Source organism: Pongo pygmaeus, chromosome 19 (assembly GCF_028885625.2).
Source record: "Pongo pygmaeus isolate AG05252 chromosome 19, NHGRI_mPonPyg2-v2.0_pri, whole genome shotgun sequence".
NCBI classification, from domain to species: Eukaryota; Metazoa; Chordata; class Mammalia; order Primates; family Hominidae; genus Pongo; species Pongo pygmaeus.
In genome coordinates, this window is record NC_072392.2 from 8660297 (window position 1) to 8674981 (window position 14685).

Consider the following 14685-nt stretch of genomic DNA (forward strand, 5'->3'; position numbering starts at 1 on the left):
CATCCCATTATAAGTGCACCCCTGGACATTGCACAAACGCTTCTCAAATTCCTCCCCCATCTTACTTGCCTCGTTTGCATGTGGTTTACGGTATTGGCGACACGAGGGTCCTAGAATGAAGGTCATCTGTAACAATAGCTTCACGGTTCCATGTGCTGGAATAGTAACTGCGTTCTAGGCTCAGCCACACTTGTGGTTACGCAAACATCCACACTTTGCAACCTCCTCCACCTTATCTTGTGTGTCTGTCAAGCGTCTCCTCAGAGTTCATTGACTTCATTAATTTGATTTCTACTAACTAAGCCGAGATATTTCCGTCTTCTCATAAATAGTTTTACTGTATGGGCCGAATGCAGTGTGTCACGCCTGTAATCCCAGCACTTTGGGTGGCCGAGGGGGACGGATCACCTGAGGTCAGGAGTTCGAGACCAGCCTGGCCAACATGGTAAAATGGTGCCTCTACTAAAAATACAGAAATTAGCTGGGCGTGGTGGCAGGCACCTGTAATCCCAGCTTCTCAGGAGGCTGAGACAAGAGAATTGCTTGAACCTGGGAGGCGGAGGTTGCAGTGAGCTGAGACTGAGCCACTGCATTTCAGCCTGGGGAATGGGACAAGATCCTTGTCTCAAATAAATAAATAAATAAATAAATAAATAAATAAACAAACAAATAAATAAAATAAAGGGCCAGGGGAGGTGGCTTGTGCTTGTAATCCCAGCACTTTGGGAGGCCGAGGCGGATGGATCACGAGGTCAGGAGATCAAGACCATCCTGGCTAACATGGTGAAACCCCGTTTCTGCTAAAAATACAAAAAATTAGCCGAGCGTGGTGGCCTGTGCCTGTAGTCCCAGCTACTTGGGAGGCTGAGGCAGGAGAATGGCGTGAACACAGGAGGCGGAGCTTGCAGTGAGCCGAGACTGCACCACTGCACTCCAGCCTGGGTGACAGACCGAGACTCCATCTCAAAAAAAAAAAAAAAAAAAAAAGAAAGAAAAAAAAAAGATTCAGCATTATTTTCCAGGGTTAATAAATTTGTTCAAATAACTAAAACTGCATTAAACAAAAATGTCATTGGACAACAAATAAGCAATCCAGACCGATATGGTCCCAGTCATTGTGAAGATGAGAAAACTTCATCTTTATTGCATTTTCCCAGGCAGAGCACTGCACTGTCCTCTTTGAAACACACAGCTCCGGTCCTCCTTTCAAACACATGTCCTCTTTAAAGTAACATACAAACCTTTCAATACAAGCTAAAAAATTATGTCTGAATTCTCACAATTCAATAACAAACACTCAACGTCCAATAAAAATTTATTTTTACAAGAATTTCTGGGAAATGCCACCTAGCTATAAATATAATAGATATATTATGTAACTACTCTAGGTAATGACAGTGCTCCCTTCAGCAGCACATGTAATAACAGATAAAAAAATTTAAAAATAAAACATTTAGGATAAAAAGAATCCTCTCTTAAAAATGAAAACAGAATTATATTTATATGTATATAACAGGTGTAACAGCCATCACACAACTTCATAAGAACAGTGTCATTTAAAAAATACTTGTATTTCTAAACTAGTGAAATAAATGTAGTAATAATGCCATGCCCGTCATTTTCAAAATAAACAAATAAAATGTATAGTATATATTGGACATGTTAGTATATACGGAAGGCATGTTAAAAATCACAACTGAATTCTCACAATTCAGTAACAAACACTAAACAGAAAATAAACATTTCTATTTACAAGAATGTAGGGGAACTACCACCTAGCTATACATATAATGGATATATTAGGTCAGTATCATAGATAACAAGAGTGCTTGCTTCGGGAGCACATGTAATAATAGATAAAACGATTTAAAGAGAAAACATTTACGATAAAAAAAATCCTCTCTTAAAAATGAACACTAAATTATATTTATGTGTATATAACAACCATCAGAGAACTCTATAGGAACAGCATGTTTTCAAAACTACAAAAACTCCAGACTCTTTTAAATCAGCCTAGTAACAATTGTATGGCCAACATTTGAAAAATAAACCAATAAAATGTACAGTATCTATTAAACTATCTCTTAAAATCCTATGGCAGTAATTTCATATTTTACAAAGAATTCTGTGACAATCTGAGCGCCTGCGCTGTGCCTTCAAATGCTCTGGACTGTGGCAACCAAGTCCATAGGAAACAGGAACTCCAGCTTCCAGCCCAGGGGAGGCTGGGATTCAGCAACGTGAAAAGGGAGGTTTTGCCGCAGGAAGGGGTGGAACCAGAAACACCCCTGGTTTCTCACTTTCCCTCCACTGACTCCTAGAAGTACCTCCATGGCTCCTAGGAGGAAAACCTGGTCACGGTATTTTGCCCCTTCTAGAAGAGTCCAGCTTCTTCTAGATGATCTGCACAGGAGGCTCCTCTATCCCTTCCTGGTGTCTGGCATTAGCATCGCGATCAACTTCCTGCTGAAAATTCCCATCTCCCCTGGGCCCAGTGTTCTGGAAGTGAGAGAGAGGATGTCACACTTCAAGGAGGGAGATCTCTAGACAGGAAGGTTATTCCCATCCCACGTCAATCCTAACTAGAGTTCAGAGCAATGTATAAATCCGATTTTATCTCTAACTCTTTATTGTAAACCCTGATTCTGAACCATCATTTTTGATTCTGGTACTCACACTTTGGTGAGCTTGACTCCACAAATCACTTAATACACCCAAGGTCAGCCCCAGTGATCTGCTTCATAGCAAGGACTTTGGGTGGGTCCACCCAGGGAGTAGAGCACCCTTGGAGGACGTGGCTTTGGACTTCATCACACTTGGAGCCTTTTATGTTGCTTAAGATCTAAACTTTTAACCATGCTACAGACATGTCTAACACGACAACCTCAGGAACCAGCAGACCAGATTCCTAATCCCAAACCTTAATCTCTCATGTTTAAGTCTAATGCTTGGTCCTAAATGTGGTTAGCTGCACAAGATGTCAACCAAATCTTCACTGAATCCTTTCCCCAAATCAGTAACTCAAGTGTGTCAACCATAAGGAACCTCCCTGGACCTAGGTAGCATTCTCATTTTTGAGAAAGAGTGTCACTCGTGTCACTCTGTCATCCTGGCTGGAGTTCAGTGGCAGAATCACAGCTCACTGCAGCCCCGACCTATGGGGCTCTGGTGTTCCTTCCGCCTCAGGCTCCTGAGTAGTGGGGACTAGAGGTGCCCACCAGGACGCCCGGCTAATTGTTGTATTTTTTGTGGAGATGGGGTGTCACCATGTTGACCAGGCTTGAAGCCGGATCAAGCAGTTGGGTTCCTCGGATTTTTTGATAGATGAGAATATTCTGCCTTTACCCCGGAGGATATACACGTACCTTCTCTCAGGCCGATGACCTCAGGCCTCCATGTCCCCAGAGCTCTAGGAAATGAGGGTGCGTTCTCGGGCCCACACCCAGTGCTCTGGGTCATAAGCCTGGATCTGGAAAAACACACACCACTTGAGAAGCCAGGGACTCCCCAGGAAGACCCCTCCCTGCCCTCCTCCAGCCTCCAATCCACCCCACCCCTCCCCACCCCCACCTCCTCATATGGCCCCACCTACCTCCTCCATCTCCTCGGGGGAAACCCACGTCCTCCAGCGCATGGAACAGAGGAGCTGGTATCGAAGCTTATGGAACAAGGGTCGCTGGGAGTAGTTCTTCCCGTAGAGGAAGGAGAAGATGTCTTGTTTGGGGGCCTGGTTGTCCTCCTCCATGTCACTGGCCAGGTAGCTGGGGAGAGAGATCAGGTTGCTGCTCAGGGGCCCCACCAGGAGGGACCCCTGCCTGAGGGCAGTTTCCCAGAGAGGAGTGCGGGGAGCATCCTCAGCTCAGCACCAACAGCCACCCTGCAGAGAGCCCTGCCTTCCTCAGGAGGCCCCGCTGGACAGAGACCTGCTGAGGGCGCCTCTCACACCTTCAGGAAGGAGATGATCCAAGTGGTGGCTGGGAGTGGTGGCCCTCGCCTGGAATCCCAGCACGTTGGGAGTCCAGGCAGGAGGATCACTGGAAGCCAGGAGTTAGAGACCAGTCTGGGTAATATGGCAAGACCCCCAATGAATTGGAAAACAACCCAAGTCTTATCCTAAGGGTGTGTCCTGCCATCCTTACACAAGACAGATGACATCACCTCATCCTAGTCCCCATCCCTGTTCCTCCCACACCCCCTTTCCTTGACATGTATGCAGACACCTGTCTTCCCCCTCCATCATAAGTGCCCCCAAGGACAGGAACCTAGTGGTGTGTTTCTGTAAATCATCTCTCACCTACCAAAAGGCCACTAGAGGCCTTTGTTTATCTTGGTGCATGAATTCAACAAGCATGGCTGCGAACTCTCTTCTCATCCTTCCTATTCCCTGGCACATATGATGTACTTCATAAGGTTTTGTTGAATAAATGAATACATGAATGAATGAAGGAAAGAAGGAAAGATTTATCTTACAGGCAAATGCCATATGAATTATTCCATAGAGTCAATATAACACGAGTACTTGCAAAATGAAAAGAATTGTGCTGAGTGTTTCAGGAATACTTTGATATTTTGGCTAATTGGGTGGCTCACATCTATAATACCAGCACTCTGAGAGGCTGAGGTGAGAACCCAGGAGTTCCAGAAAAGCCTGGGTGACATAGCAAAACCTCATCTCTACTAAAAATCATAAAACTTGGCTAGATGTGGTGGCATGCACCTGTAGTCCCAACTACTCAGGAGGCTGAGGTGGGAGGATCACTAGAGCCTGGGAGACGGAGGCTGCGGTGAGCTACGATCAGGCTACTGCACTCCAGCCTGAGGGACAGAGCAAGTCCCTGGTAAAAACAAAAACAAATCTTTGATATTTTGACAAGACCCTGCCTTCAACAGGGGTCTAGTCTGATGGGTTTGAGGAAAAGGAGGGCAGATAAACGAATCCAAAACGTCACATCATCCTAGGATGTCACTAAAGTGCTGTGGGGATGCAGAAGCTGGAAGATCAGGGAGGCATCACAAAGGCTGTGGGGTTGAACTGACTTTAAGGAATGGGCCATTCCCTTCAGATCCACATGTGTGCAGGACATCCAGACAGAAAACACAAAATCCAAATGGAGTGGAGGGCATTTGGGAGGAGTGGCGAAAGCAAACAATGAAACATGAAGATGGTAGGCAGGTTTGGTGGTAGAAGGACTGCAGAGAGGGTTGAATTCGCCCTATGGACCCGGGCCTCCATTTGGAGACAAATCAGCTAAGGAAGTTGTTCAGGTGGGCAGTGAAGGCGTGGGAGCTGTGCTTTGGAAAGCTATTCAGGCAGCACTAGGAAGCCCCGTGGCTTGGGGCAGGACTCGCAGGAAGCCCCAGCAGGGAGTATTTGATGATGGATCCGTGTTATGCGAGGACGACCTGAATTTCAGCCCCTGTCACGGGAACCTGGAGGAGGAGGATGGAAAATTGCACTTGGTGTTGATATGGGAAGGAGAGAGACGAGAGAACCAGAAATGGCTGCTTGCTTGGGGAGCAGGGTCGTGTCCACGGCTTTCCTTTCCCCTTAGGACGGGTTTACGTTTCCTTTTGTTTGATTCTACTATTTGTCAACTGCATTTGTGTTTGTTTTTAGAAAGAACAGACTAAGAACACCATAGTATAATCTTATCGTTTTTATATACAGAGTAAAGAGGAGAAATAGGGTAAAAAAATAGATGGAAGGTTGGAATCCCACTTCGTCCACTGTCCCAGGGTGTTGGATATTGACAGGTGGGAAGCAGCAAACTACTCACAGAGCCAGGAAGAAATGGATGCGTTGGTATTGCCATGAGAAGAGGCCGGCACGGCTAAAATACGCTATGACCATAGCCAGGAGATACTGATGGAGAGAAGGGAACAGAGAGAGACAAAGGTTGGTCACATCCTGGAAGAGGAAGATGGTGGAGATAAGGGAACAGGGGCTGGGGCGCGGTTGTCTATCACAGAAGGAACCTCAGTGTTGGGTGACTATGCTCATTGGGGGCTTGCGGGTGGAGAGTGTTCAAAGTCAGCTGCAAATCCAGGAAGTCGGAGGAAGGGAGGTCTGTGATGCTCCCATGATGATGAGCTCCAATGGGATCACTGGAGGGAGTGTGTCTAGGGTGGCTAATGTCAGGAGGGTCTTGGTGAGCTGGGGTAAAGGACTGTCCCAAAGATCTGAGAGGATAGGGGTCAGGAGTTTCAAGACTGGCCCAGGGCCTGGATTCCAAAGGACCCTGTGCAGAGGCAGCGGCCACCCATCAACTATGCAATAGGCTACCAGAGCCCCGAGGGAGATGCTGACAAATGATGAGAAGACCTAGAATAGCTGGGGGCGGTGACTGACGCCTGGAGTCCCAGCTATTGGAGAGGCTGAGGCGGGAGGATCACTTGAGCCCAGGAGGCTGAGGCTGCAGTGAGCTATGATGGCACCACTGCATTCCAGCCTGGGCAAGAGAACGAGACCCTGTTTCTGAAAAAAGAAAAATCAAAACGTGGGCGCCCAAGAGTATGGAATCAGCAGGTGGGAGATGGTAGAGGGAGAGAGGAGAGCAACTGTGGGTTTAGACGCTGCACCCTCCCCCAGGATGTGTGTTAAAACAGGAACACAGTGGAGTGGAGAACAAACTTACCTTGTCTGACACCCTCACGTCTTTGTCCCAGGCCAGGAATTTTTGAACGACAGGATCCCCTGTGAAAAGAGAGCCTGTGTCAGGGTGAGAAGCGGAACAGGGTTGCTGTGGGAGCAACAGAGCAGAGAGGAGAACTGTGTCCCTCTGGGGGAAGTCTCAGGATTGTGGCCAAGGCTTAGGTGGATGGGAGAAGAGAGAAGAACTTTCACTGGACAAGGAGGGAGGCTTCCGCTCTGAGATTCCCCTGAGGAGAGGCCGAAGGAGGCCTTTGGTGTCAGAGTCTACAGGATGAAGAGCTGTGAATAAGCCATGATGTCCTCCCATCAGACAGGAAGGGACCACTGCAGAAGTCATAACAGAATTCCCATCATTGCTTCTGAGATAGTCACAGCTGGGTGTGCCCATGGCCTTGTTATCCCCCTCCACGGATGGAGACACTGAGGTTTAGAAAAGTCATCAAGAGACATAGAGTTTCAGAGGGTACAGCGGAAACCAAGCTTTCTTTTATCTTTTATTTTATTTTATTTATTTTATGACAGGGTCTTTCCCTGTCAACCAGGCTGGAGTGCAGTGGTGCAATCATAGCTCATTGCAACTTCAAACTCCTGAGTTCAACAGATCCTCCCGCCTCAGCCTCCCAAAGCATCAAGTTCTCAGGCATGAGCCACTGCACCTGGCTAGAAACCAAGCCTTCTTATTTCAAGTGCAGACCTTTATTAAGACTAGCCCAATCCTCTATCTCCTAAGCATCCTCCTCCCGCATGGAGCGCTCACCCCCCAGGAGGGCATATTCTTCTTACTGGGAAAGTGTGATTATTGAAAGATTCCACTTTTTTAAAAGGACAGGGTTGGAGGTGCTCTTTGGGGTATCCTCCTACCAAGCAGCCTGTTGAAGGCCTCGTGGTGCTCAGGGAGCACGGAGGATGCTCGCTTTCGCTTCAGCTTCATCTTGAGCCCACACAGCGTCTCCGCCACCCAGGTGTCCTCGGGCTCAGGGGCGCGCTCCAACTCCAGCTCCTCCTCCAGCTCCTCCTCGGATTCGTCTGACCATTCCATCTTCCTTTTCAGGCCAAGGGATTGAGGCTGGGGGCTGGGATCTACCCAAGGGGCTGAGTGAAGAAACCAGGCCATGGTGTCATGTTTCTGCCATTGATCACCTTAGACGCCCCGACCCAGGAACCTCAAACTACTCTTCCATCCTCCCCAGCCTCGCAGACTGTCGGCTTCTCCGAGCCATGTTTCCACCTTTCTCCTTTGCTGATCCCCATCTGCCTCTCCCTTACCTCCCCATTCTTCCAGCTCTCTGTCCTCGAAACATTTCCTCATCACAGAGAAGAACTTTCAATTGGAGAAAAACGGAAAACTTCCCTTGAGCTCTGTCTCCTCTCTCTCTCTCTCTCTCTTTTTTTTTTTTTTTTTTTTGAGATGGAGTCTCCCTCTTGTTGCCCAGACTGGAGTGCAGTGGCGCGATCTCGGTTCACTGCAACCTCCGCCTCCTGGGTTCAAATGATTCTCCTGCCTCAGCCTCTTGAGTAGCTGGGACTACAGGCATGCGCCACCATGCCCAGCTCATTTTTGTATTTGTGGTAGAGACAGGGTTTCATCATGTTAATCAGGATGGTCTTGATCTTCTGACCTCGTGATCCGTCCACCTTGGCCTTCCTCTCTCATCTTTTGAGCGCATCTCCTGACCCCCTTCATTGCTCCCCAGACTTTCTTTCCACGTGGCCATGCTTGGCCCCACTCCCTGCACCCTCCTTCCCTGATCCTTGGCTTCCTGAGTCCCTCCTTTCTTTCCCACACATGCTACTCAGGTCCTCCAGATTCCCAGTAACTGGCCCCCTTCCCTCTCCTCAGTCAATCATCTCCCATCGCTTCTCCCTCCAGTCACCTCACCTGGTGCTCCTGGCACTTCATCATCCACCACCACCTCGGGGGACCGCACTGATGTGCTAGGCTGGGGGCTCTCCTCCTCAAACGGGGGATGCGCTTGACCACTGGCCATAATCTCTCCCAAACGCTTTGTTTCTGTCCACAGAACCTAGTCCCTGTTCTGTCCAAAGCCTTCTTCCAGACTCCGTTAGGACCCAGAAGAGCGCGTTTCTCTTCTGGAGGCTGGGGAGAAGTTAGGAGTGAAGAGCAGTTCTGAGAAGTTGCTGTTGTCCACCTGAGCTCCGAAGCACCCAGAGTCCGGTCCTTCCAATCAGGAGAGTCGGAATCTCTGATGTCATCGGTCGTTCCAACCTGGCAACCAGTTTGAAGAAAAACACGTGTAACTGCCAGAGTGTTCTCTTTTCTTGGAGATCTGGGGTGAACGGTATCTCCTGGCAATGTCCCAACCTCTGTGCATTGTCCAAAAGCATCCTCAGGGTCTCCGCATTCCTCTTTTCCGTGTCCCAGCAGAGGCTGTGTCCTCTCCACTCTAAACTTGAGGGATGTTGGGCTCTCCTCCCCACTTCTCCTTCCCATTTCAGAGTCCAGTCTGGTGAGAGAGGGAGGAAGGTGGAAGGAAATTTAGGGTAAGCAGAATGATGAGACCTTCCAAGAGTGAGGTTAACATATACAGGAGATCCCGGGTACATTGACTTGTTGAATGGAGACGTTACGTCAAAGTACTCAATGTGGCAAAGCGTTTTTGCTGAATGTTTACTGATATTCACTATCCTGGATCCTATACTAGGGGAACACGCATCCTTTGCTCTCAGGCATCTTTGAGTCCGAGAGACATTCTGAGTAATGAAAATCATAGGAGACTGTCCATGGGTTCGTACAGATCTTCAATGGTGTCCACAAGTTCAGGGCATCCATGGATCACCTAAAGCCTTCCCCTCCAGTTCAGCTAAGGAACTCTGGTCTATATATCAACTATTACAACATATCTATTTCTCTTGACCCCAAAATTTTCCTACTATTTATGTATTTTATGAATAAAATATCCTGTGTATAAAAAGACTAAGGGGAAAAATCTCAGCCAGGCCCAGGGGCTCCTGCTCATAATCTCACTCCTTTGGGAGGCCAAGGCAGGAGCGTCACTTGAGGTTAGGAGTTCAAGATTCGTCTGGGCAACATAGCAAAACCTCATCTCTACAAAATATAAACAAAGTAATCAGGAATCGTGGCACACACCTGTGGTCCCAGTACTTGGGAGGCTGAGGCAGGAGGATTGCTTCAGCCCAGGTGTTTGAGGGTGCAGTGAGCTATGATTGCACCACTGCACACCAGCCTGGAGGACAGAGTGAGACTCAGTCTCAAAAATATTTTTTTAAGAACAAATAAAAATATAAGAGCTGGATACTATCTCAGATACCATCCAAAGAACCTGTGAGTTCTGGCACAGCTTCCTAATGGGCTCCTAGGAGTCTCTCGCTGATGGGAAAGGCACAACTGAATGAAGAGGCAGATCCCGTCGCTGTGGAAGTCCAACTGTTAGGAAACTCTGCTTACGTTGAGCGGACCTTCGCATTCACGATGCTTTCAACCATCAGAACCGGTTGGATCCTTTTACAACAAAACAGAAAATCATCTTTCTCTCCTATTTAATAGGCTTTCAAACATTAGAAGATCAATATTCTGTTGCCATTAAAATTTCTCTTCTGTACCACATAAAGTTCTGATTAATCACTCTTCAAGCCAGTTTTGCATATTCTTCTGTCTTCTAGGCAACTTCTGTAGACAGGCTACAATAAGGCAGCCATCTTAAATTACGTGAATACATTGTCCAAAAATGAGCTAAAGAGTCCATGTTTCTTCTGATATGTTCAGGGAAAAACAAAACTGTCACTTCTCCCCTTCTCTTTTCCTTCAGTGATGCAGGTGAATACAACAATGGCTGTAGGTATGCACCAAAAATATCATTAGAGTGAAACAGAAGGGGCTTTATTGGCTGGGCATGGTGGCTCATGCCTGCCATCCCTACACTTTGGGAGGCAAAGGCTGGAGAATCACTTGAACTCAGGAGTTGGAGATGAGTCTGAGTAACGTTGTGGGACTTCGTCTCTCCAAAAAAATTTGAAATCAGCCTGGTGTGGTGGCACACACCTGTAGTCCCAGCTAGTTCGGAGGCTGAGTTTGGAGGAAGAGAAGTGCTTTGCAAATACCAGCCTTTCAGCCTAAGGATCTCAACTAGGAACATTAAGATACAGATGCCAGGACCCAGCCCCACAGATTCTAGTTCCAAAGGACTGAAGTGGGGGCTGATTTAACTTCATCACTGGAGTCCATTCAGATTTGGAACTCTCTGGGTGGGGCAGCGCAACAGAGATCCCAAAGAAAGCAAAATCACTCTCAAATGAAATGAGCAGGAAAGATTTTTTGAGCGAGGTAAGTAAGACCTGGGCCTCACACGGGAGGGCTGTCACCAGGCTTTGTATCCTTGGCTTAGTGGGAACTTCTGAAGCAGCCTCCAAGGCCCCTGTATGCTGGTCGACAAGCCCCCTAACATTGGCTCACAACTGTAATTCCAGCACTTTGGGAGGCCAAGGCAGGAGGATTGCTTGAGCGCAGGAGTGCAAGACCAGCCTGGGCAACTTGGCGAAACCCTGTCTCCACCAAAGTAGAAAAAACTAGCTGGGTGTGGTGGCACCTGCCTGTACTGTCAGCTACTCGGGAGGCTGAAGTGGGAGGATCATTTGAGCTTGGGAGGCGAAGGCTGCAGTGAACCGAGTTAGCGCCACTGCACTCAAGCCTGGGTGACAGAGTGAGACCGCATCTCAATTAAAAGAAGAAACCCTAAAAATTTTAACTGAGGATATAAAAGAACTGAATAGAGACTTACAAAATGTCTAAATGATGTTTCAATATGGTAAAGCTGTACATTCAATCCAAATGAATTTAGGAATTTAATGCAATTGCAATCAAAATCTCAGAGAGCTTTTCCCCCCGCAGATGTTGACAAAACAATGTAAAAGTTTATCTAGAGAATTGAGTACTTAAGGAACTATCACAAAAGAAGAATGAGAGGGAATGTCCACTGCCAGACAGCAAAATGTGTTCTAAAGTGAAAGTGTTAAAACAGCATGTTGCTAGCGTCACTCCAGGCAAAAAACCTCAAGTGTTTTAAGGGCTTGGGCAAGTATCTTGCTCTAAGATAGGCCTGACTTTGTCAGCTGCCTAAAGGCATGAAAATTCACAATTTTCAAAGACACTTCTGACCAAAACCAAAACAAGACCAAACACAAATCTGGATCTGGAGGCCTGAAACGGGTTACAGTGTCCCCGTTTATGATCCTTGATACAATAAAGAGAATAGAAAGTTCAGAATAAACCCAAGTTTCTATAGGAATGCATTAAATGCTGTCACGGCATATCCCAGTAGGGAAAGTAGAGATGATGCCACAAGTGGTGCTAGCACAACTAGTTCATTATTTGGAAAATAGAAAGACATATACAAATCAAATTCCAGATGGATTTATTTAAATGGGAAATTAAATGTTCAATGTGAAAATTCATTCCGTAGCAGGATATCCAACGGAAATGATACTTTTCTGTTTTTTGCCACTGGTGAGAGAGCTGCCAGAACACAGCCTTGATCTCGCAAGTCATATGTGAGTCTCTGAAGACTTTAATACAAGTTTAAATTCCAACCCAAAGCGTAGAGAGTCTTCATTTCCCTGCATCCTCGCTGCTGTGAACTGAATCTGTGCCCCCCTCAAAATTCGTATGTTGAAACCCTGTCTTAGTTCATTTTCGTGCTGCTGATAAGGACATATCGAAGTCTGGAAGGAAAAAGAGGTTTAATTGGACTTACAGTTCCACATGGCTGGGAGGCCTGAGTCATGGCGGGAGGTGACAAGCACTTCTGACGTGGTGGCGGCAGGAGAAAATGAAAGGGAAGCAAAAGTGGAAACCCCTGATAAACCCATCAGATCTCCTGAGACTTATTCACTATCAGGAGAATAGCACAGGAAAGACCGGCCCCCACAATTCAATTACCTCTGCCTGGGTCCCTCTCATGACATGTGAGAATTCTGGGAGATAAGAACTCAAGTTGAGATTTGAATGGGGACACGGACAAACCATATCAAACCCTAATCTCCAATATAATTGTACTTGGATATAGAGCCTTTGGGATGTATTAGCTCCTAAGGGTGGTACCCTCATGATAGCTTTAGTGCCCTTTTAACAAAAGAGACAGCTTGCTTTCTCTCTCTTTGCTCTCTGCCATGTGAGGGAGCAGCAGGAAGACAGCCATCTGCAAACCAGCAAGCTGACTTTCAGCAGATGCTGCTTCTCCTGGCACCTTGATCTTGGACTTCCTGGCTTCCAGAGCTATGAGAAAGAAATGTTTAAGATTTCCAGCCTGCAAACCAGAAAATGGGCCCTCACCAGAACTGCCTCTCCTGGCACCTTGATCTTGGGCTTCCCAGCCTCCAGAAATGTGAGAAACAAATGTTTTGAGTTTCCCAGTCGATGAGAATTTGTTAGAACAGAACAAACTGACTAAGACACTCACTAACATGGTATATTACCAATCTCTTAAATTTTGCCAGTCTGATAGGTGAAGTTACTCATCTGAATACAGCCATTTCTTCTTCTGTGAGTCTCCTGTTCATGTTTCATGCGCATTTTAAACATCAAGTTGCTTTGCATTTTTATTGATTTATAGAAGGTCTTTATGTATTCTGGAAAGTAATCCTGTATTTTTCATGCTTACTGCTACTCATCCTAATACCTCTGAGTGGATTGGTTGGACCCTCATCGGATGCAGCAAGGGACAGGAAGGCAACTCAGGCAGCAATCCATGGCAGGCTGACCAAGAGCCAGTCACACAGGCAGATTCACCAAGTCAGCAGAAGAATTAGCTTTCCCTCCTTCTAGACTTGGGATTCTCTAACAGCAGAGATGGCACTAAACAGGAGACATGGGCAATATTCGGTCTGTTTACCTGTGACTACATCATTGGCAGATAGATACAACAGACCTGAAGTCCCCAAGAATGTTTTGAATTTTTTTTTTTTTGAGAGAGGGTCTTGCTCTGTTGCCCAGGCTGGAGTGCAGTGCTATGATCACGGCTGATGCAGCCTTGACCTCCCAGGCCCAAGCAATCCTCCCACCTCAGCCTCCTGGGTAGCTGGGACTGCAGGTGTGCACCACTACACCCAGCTAGGTTTTGTAGTTTTTTTTTTTGAGATGGAGTCTCACTCTGTAGTATCCAGGCTGGAGTGCAGTGGTGTGATCTAGGCTCACTGTCACCTCCACCTCCCGGGTTCAAGTGATTCTCCTGCCTCGGCCTCCCAAGTAGCTGGGACTACAGGCGCATGCCACTATGCCCGGCTAATTTTTTTGTATTTTTTTTTTTAGTAGAGACGGGGTTTCGCCATGTTAGCCAGGATGGTTTCGATTTCCTGACCTCGTGATCTGCCCGCCTCGGCCTCCCAAAGTGCGGGGATTACAGGCGTGAGCCACTGCTCCCGGCCCAGTTTTGTATTTTTTTAGAGGTGTGGTTTCGCCATGTTGCCCAGGCTGGTCTTGAACTCCTGGGCTTAAACCATCTGCCCACCTGGGCCTCCCAAAGTGCTGAAATGACAGGCATGAGCCAGTGCATGCAGCCATACCAAGAATGTTTGGAGTGTTCAGGGTCAGTGCAGACTCTTGTTAACTCCCTATGTTCATCCCATTATAAGTACACCCCTGGACATTGCACAAACGCTTCTCAAATTCCTCCCACATCTTACTTGCCTCGTTTGCATGTGGTTTATGGTACTGGCGACACGAGGGTCCTAGAATGAAGGTCATCTGTAACAATAGCTTCACGGTTCCATGTGCTGGAATAGTAACTGCGTTCTAGGCTCAGCCACACTTGTGGTTACGCAAACATCCACACTTTGCAACCTCCTCCACCTTATCTTGTGTGTCTGTCAAGCGTCTCCTCAGAGTTCATTGACTTCATTAATTTGATTTCTACTAACTAACCTGAGATATTTCCATCTTCTCATAAATAGTTTTACTGTATGGGCCGAATGCAGTGTGTCACGCCTGTAATCCCAGCACTTTGGGTGGCCGAGGGGGACGGATCACCTGAGGTCAGGAGTTCGAGACCAGCCTGGCCAAC

The 14685-nt window shown here is 47.1% G+C and overlaps 1 protein-coding gene across 1 annotated transcript; it reads right to left on the minus strand.

Moving 5' to 3' along the window:
- Positions 1–1113: 1113 nt before the first annotated feature.
- LOC129016953 (speedy protein E4) lies at positions 1114–8834 on the minus strand. The gene is made up of 7 exons (XM_054456814.2): positions 8532–8834; positions 7514–7744; positions 6636–6694; positions 5778–5863; positions 3593–3761; positions 3366–3469; positions 1114–2499 (listed from the first exon to the last, which is right to left on the minus strand). The coding sequence occupies exons 1-6, from the start codon at positions 8638–8640 to the stop codon at positions 3410–3412; spliced, it is 714 nt and encodes a 237-aa protein (XP_054312789.2). The 5' UTR covers positions 8641–8834; the 3' UTR covers positions 1114–2499; positions 3366–3409.
- Positions 8835–14685: the final 5851 nt, after the last annotated feature.

Bases quoted from the DNA above. Each gene is read 5' to 3' on its own strand.
- LOC129016953 (XM_054456814.2), bottom strand. From the start codon at position 8,640: ATGGCCAGTGGTCAAGCGCATCCCCCGTTTGAGGAGGAGAGCCCCCAG. The intron at 3,762-5,777 runs GTGAGTAGTTTG...CTCTCTCCCCAG, and splicing joins ATCCATTTCTTCCTGGCTCT to CTACCTGGCCAGTGACATGG. The intron at 3,470-3,592 runs GTAGGTGGGGCC...GTGTTTTTCCAG, and splicing joins CCCCCGAGGAGATGGAGGAG to ATCCAGGCTTATGACCCAGA.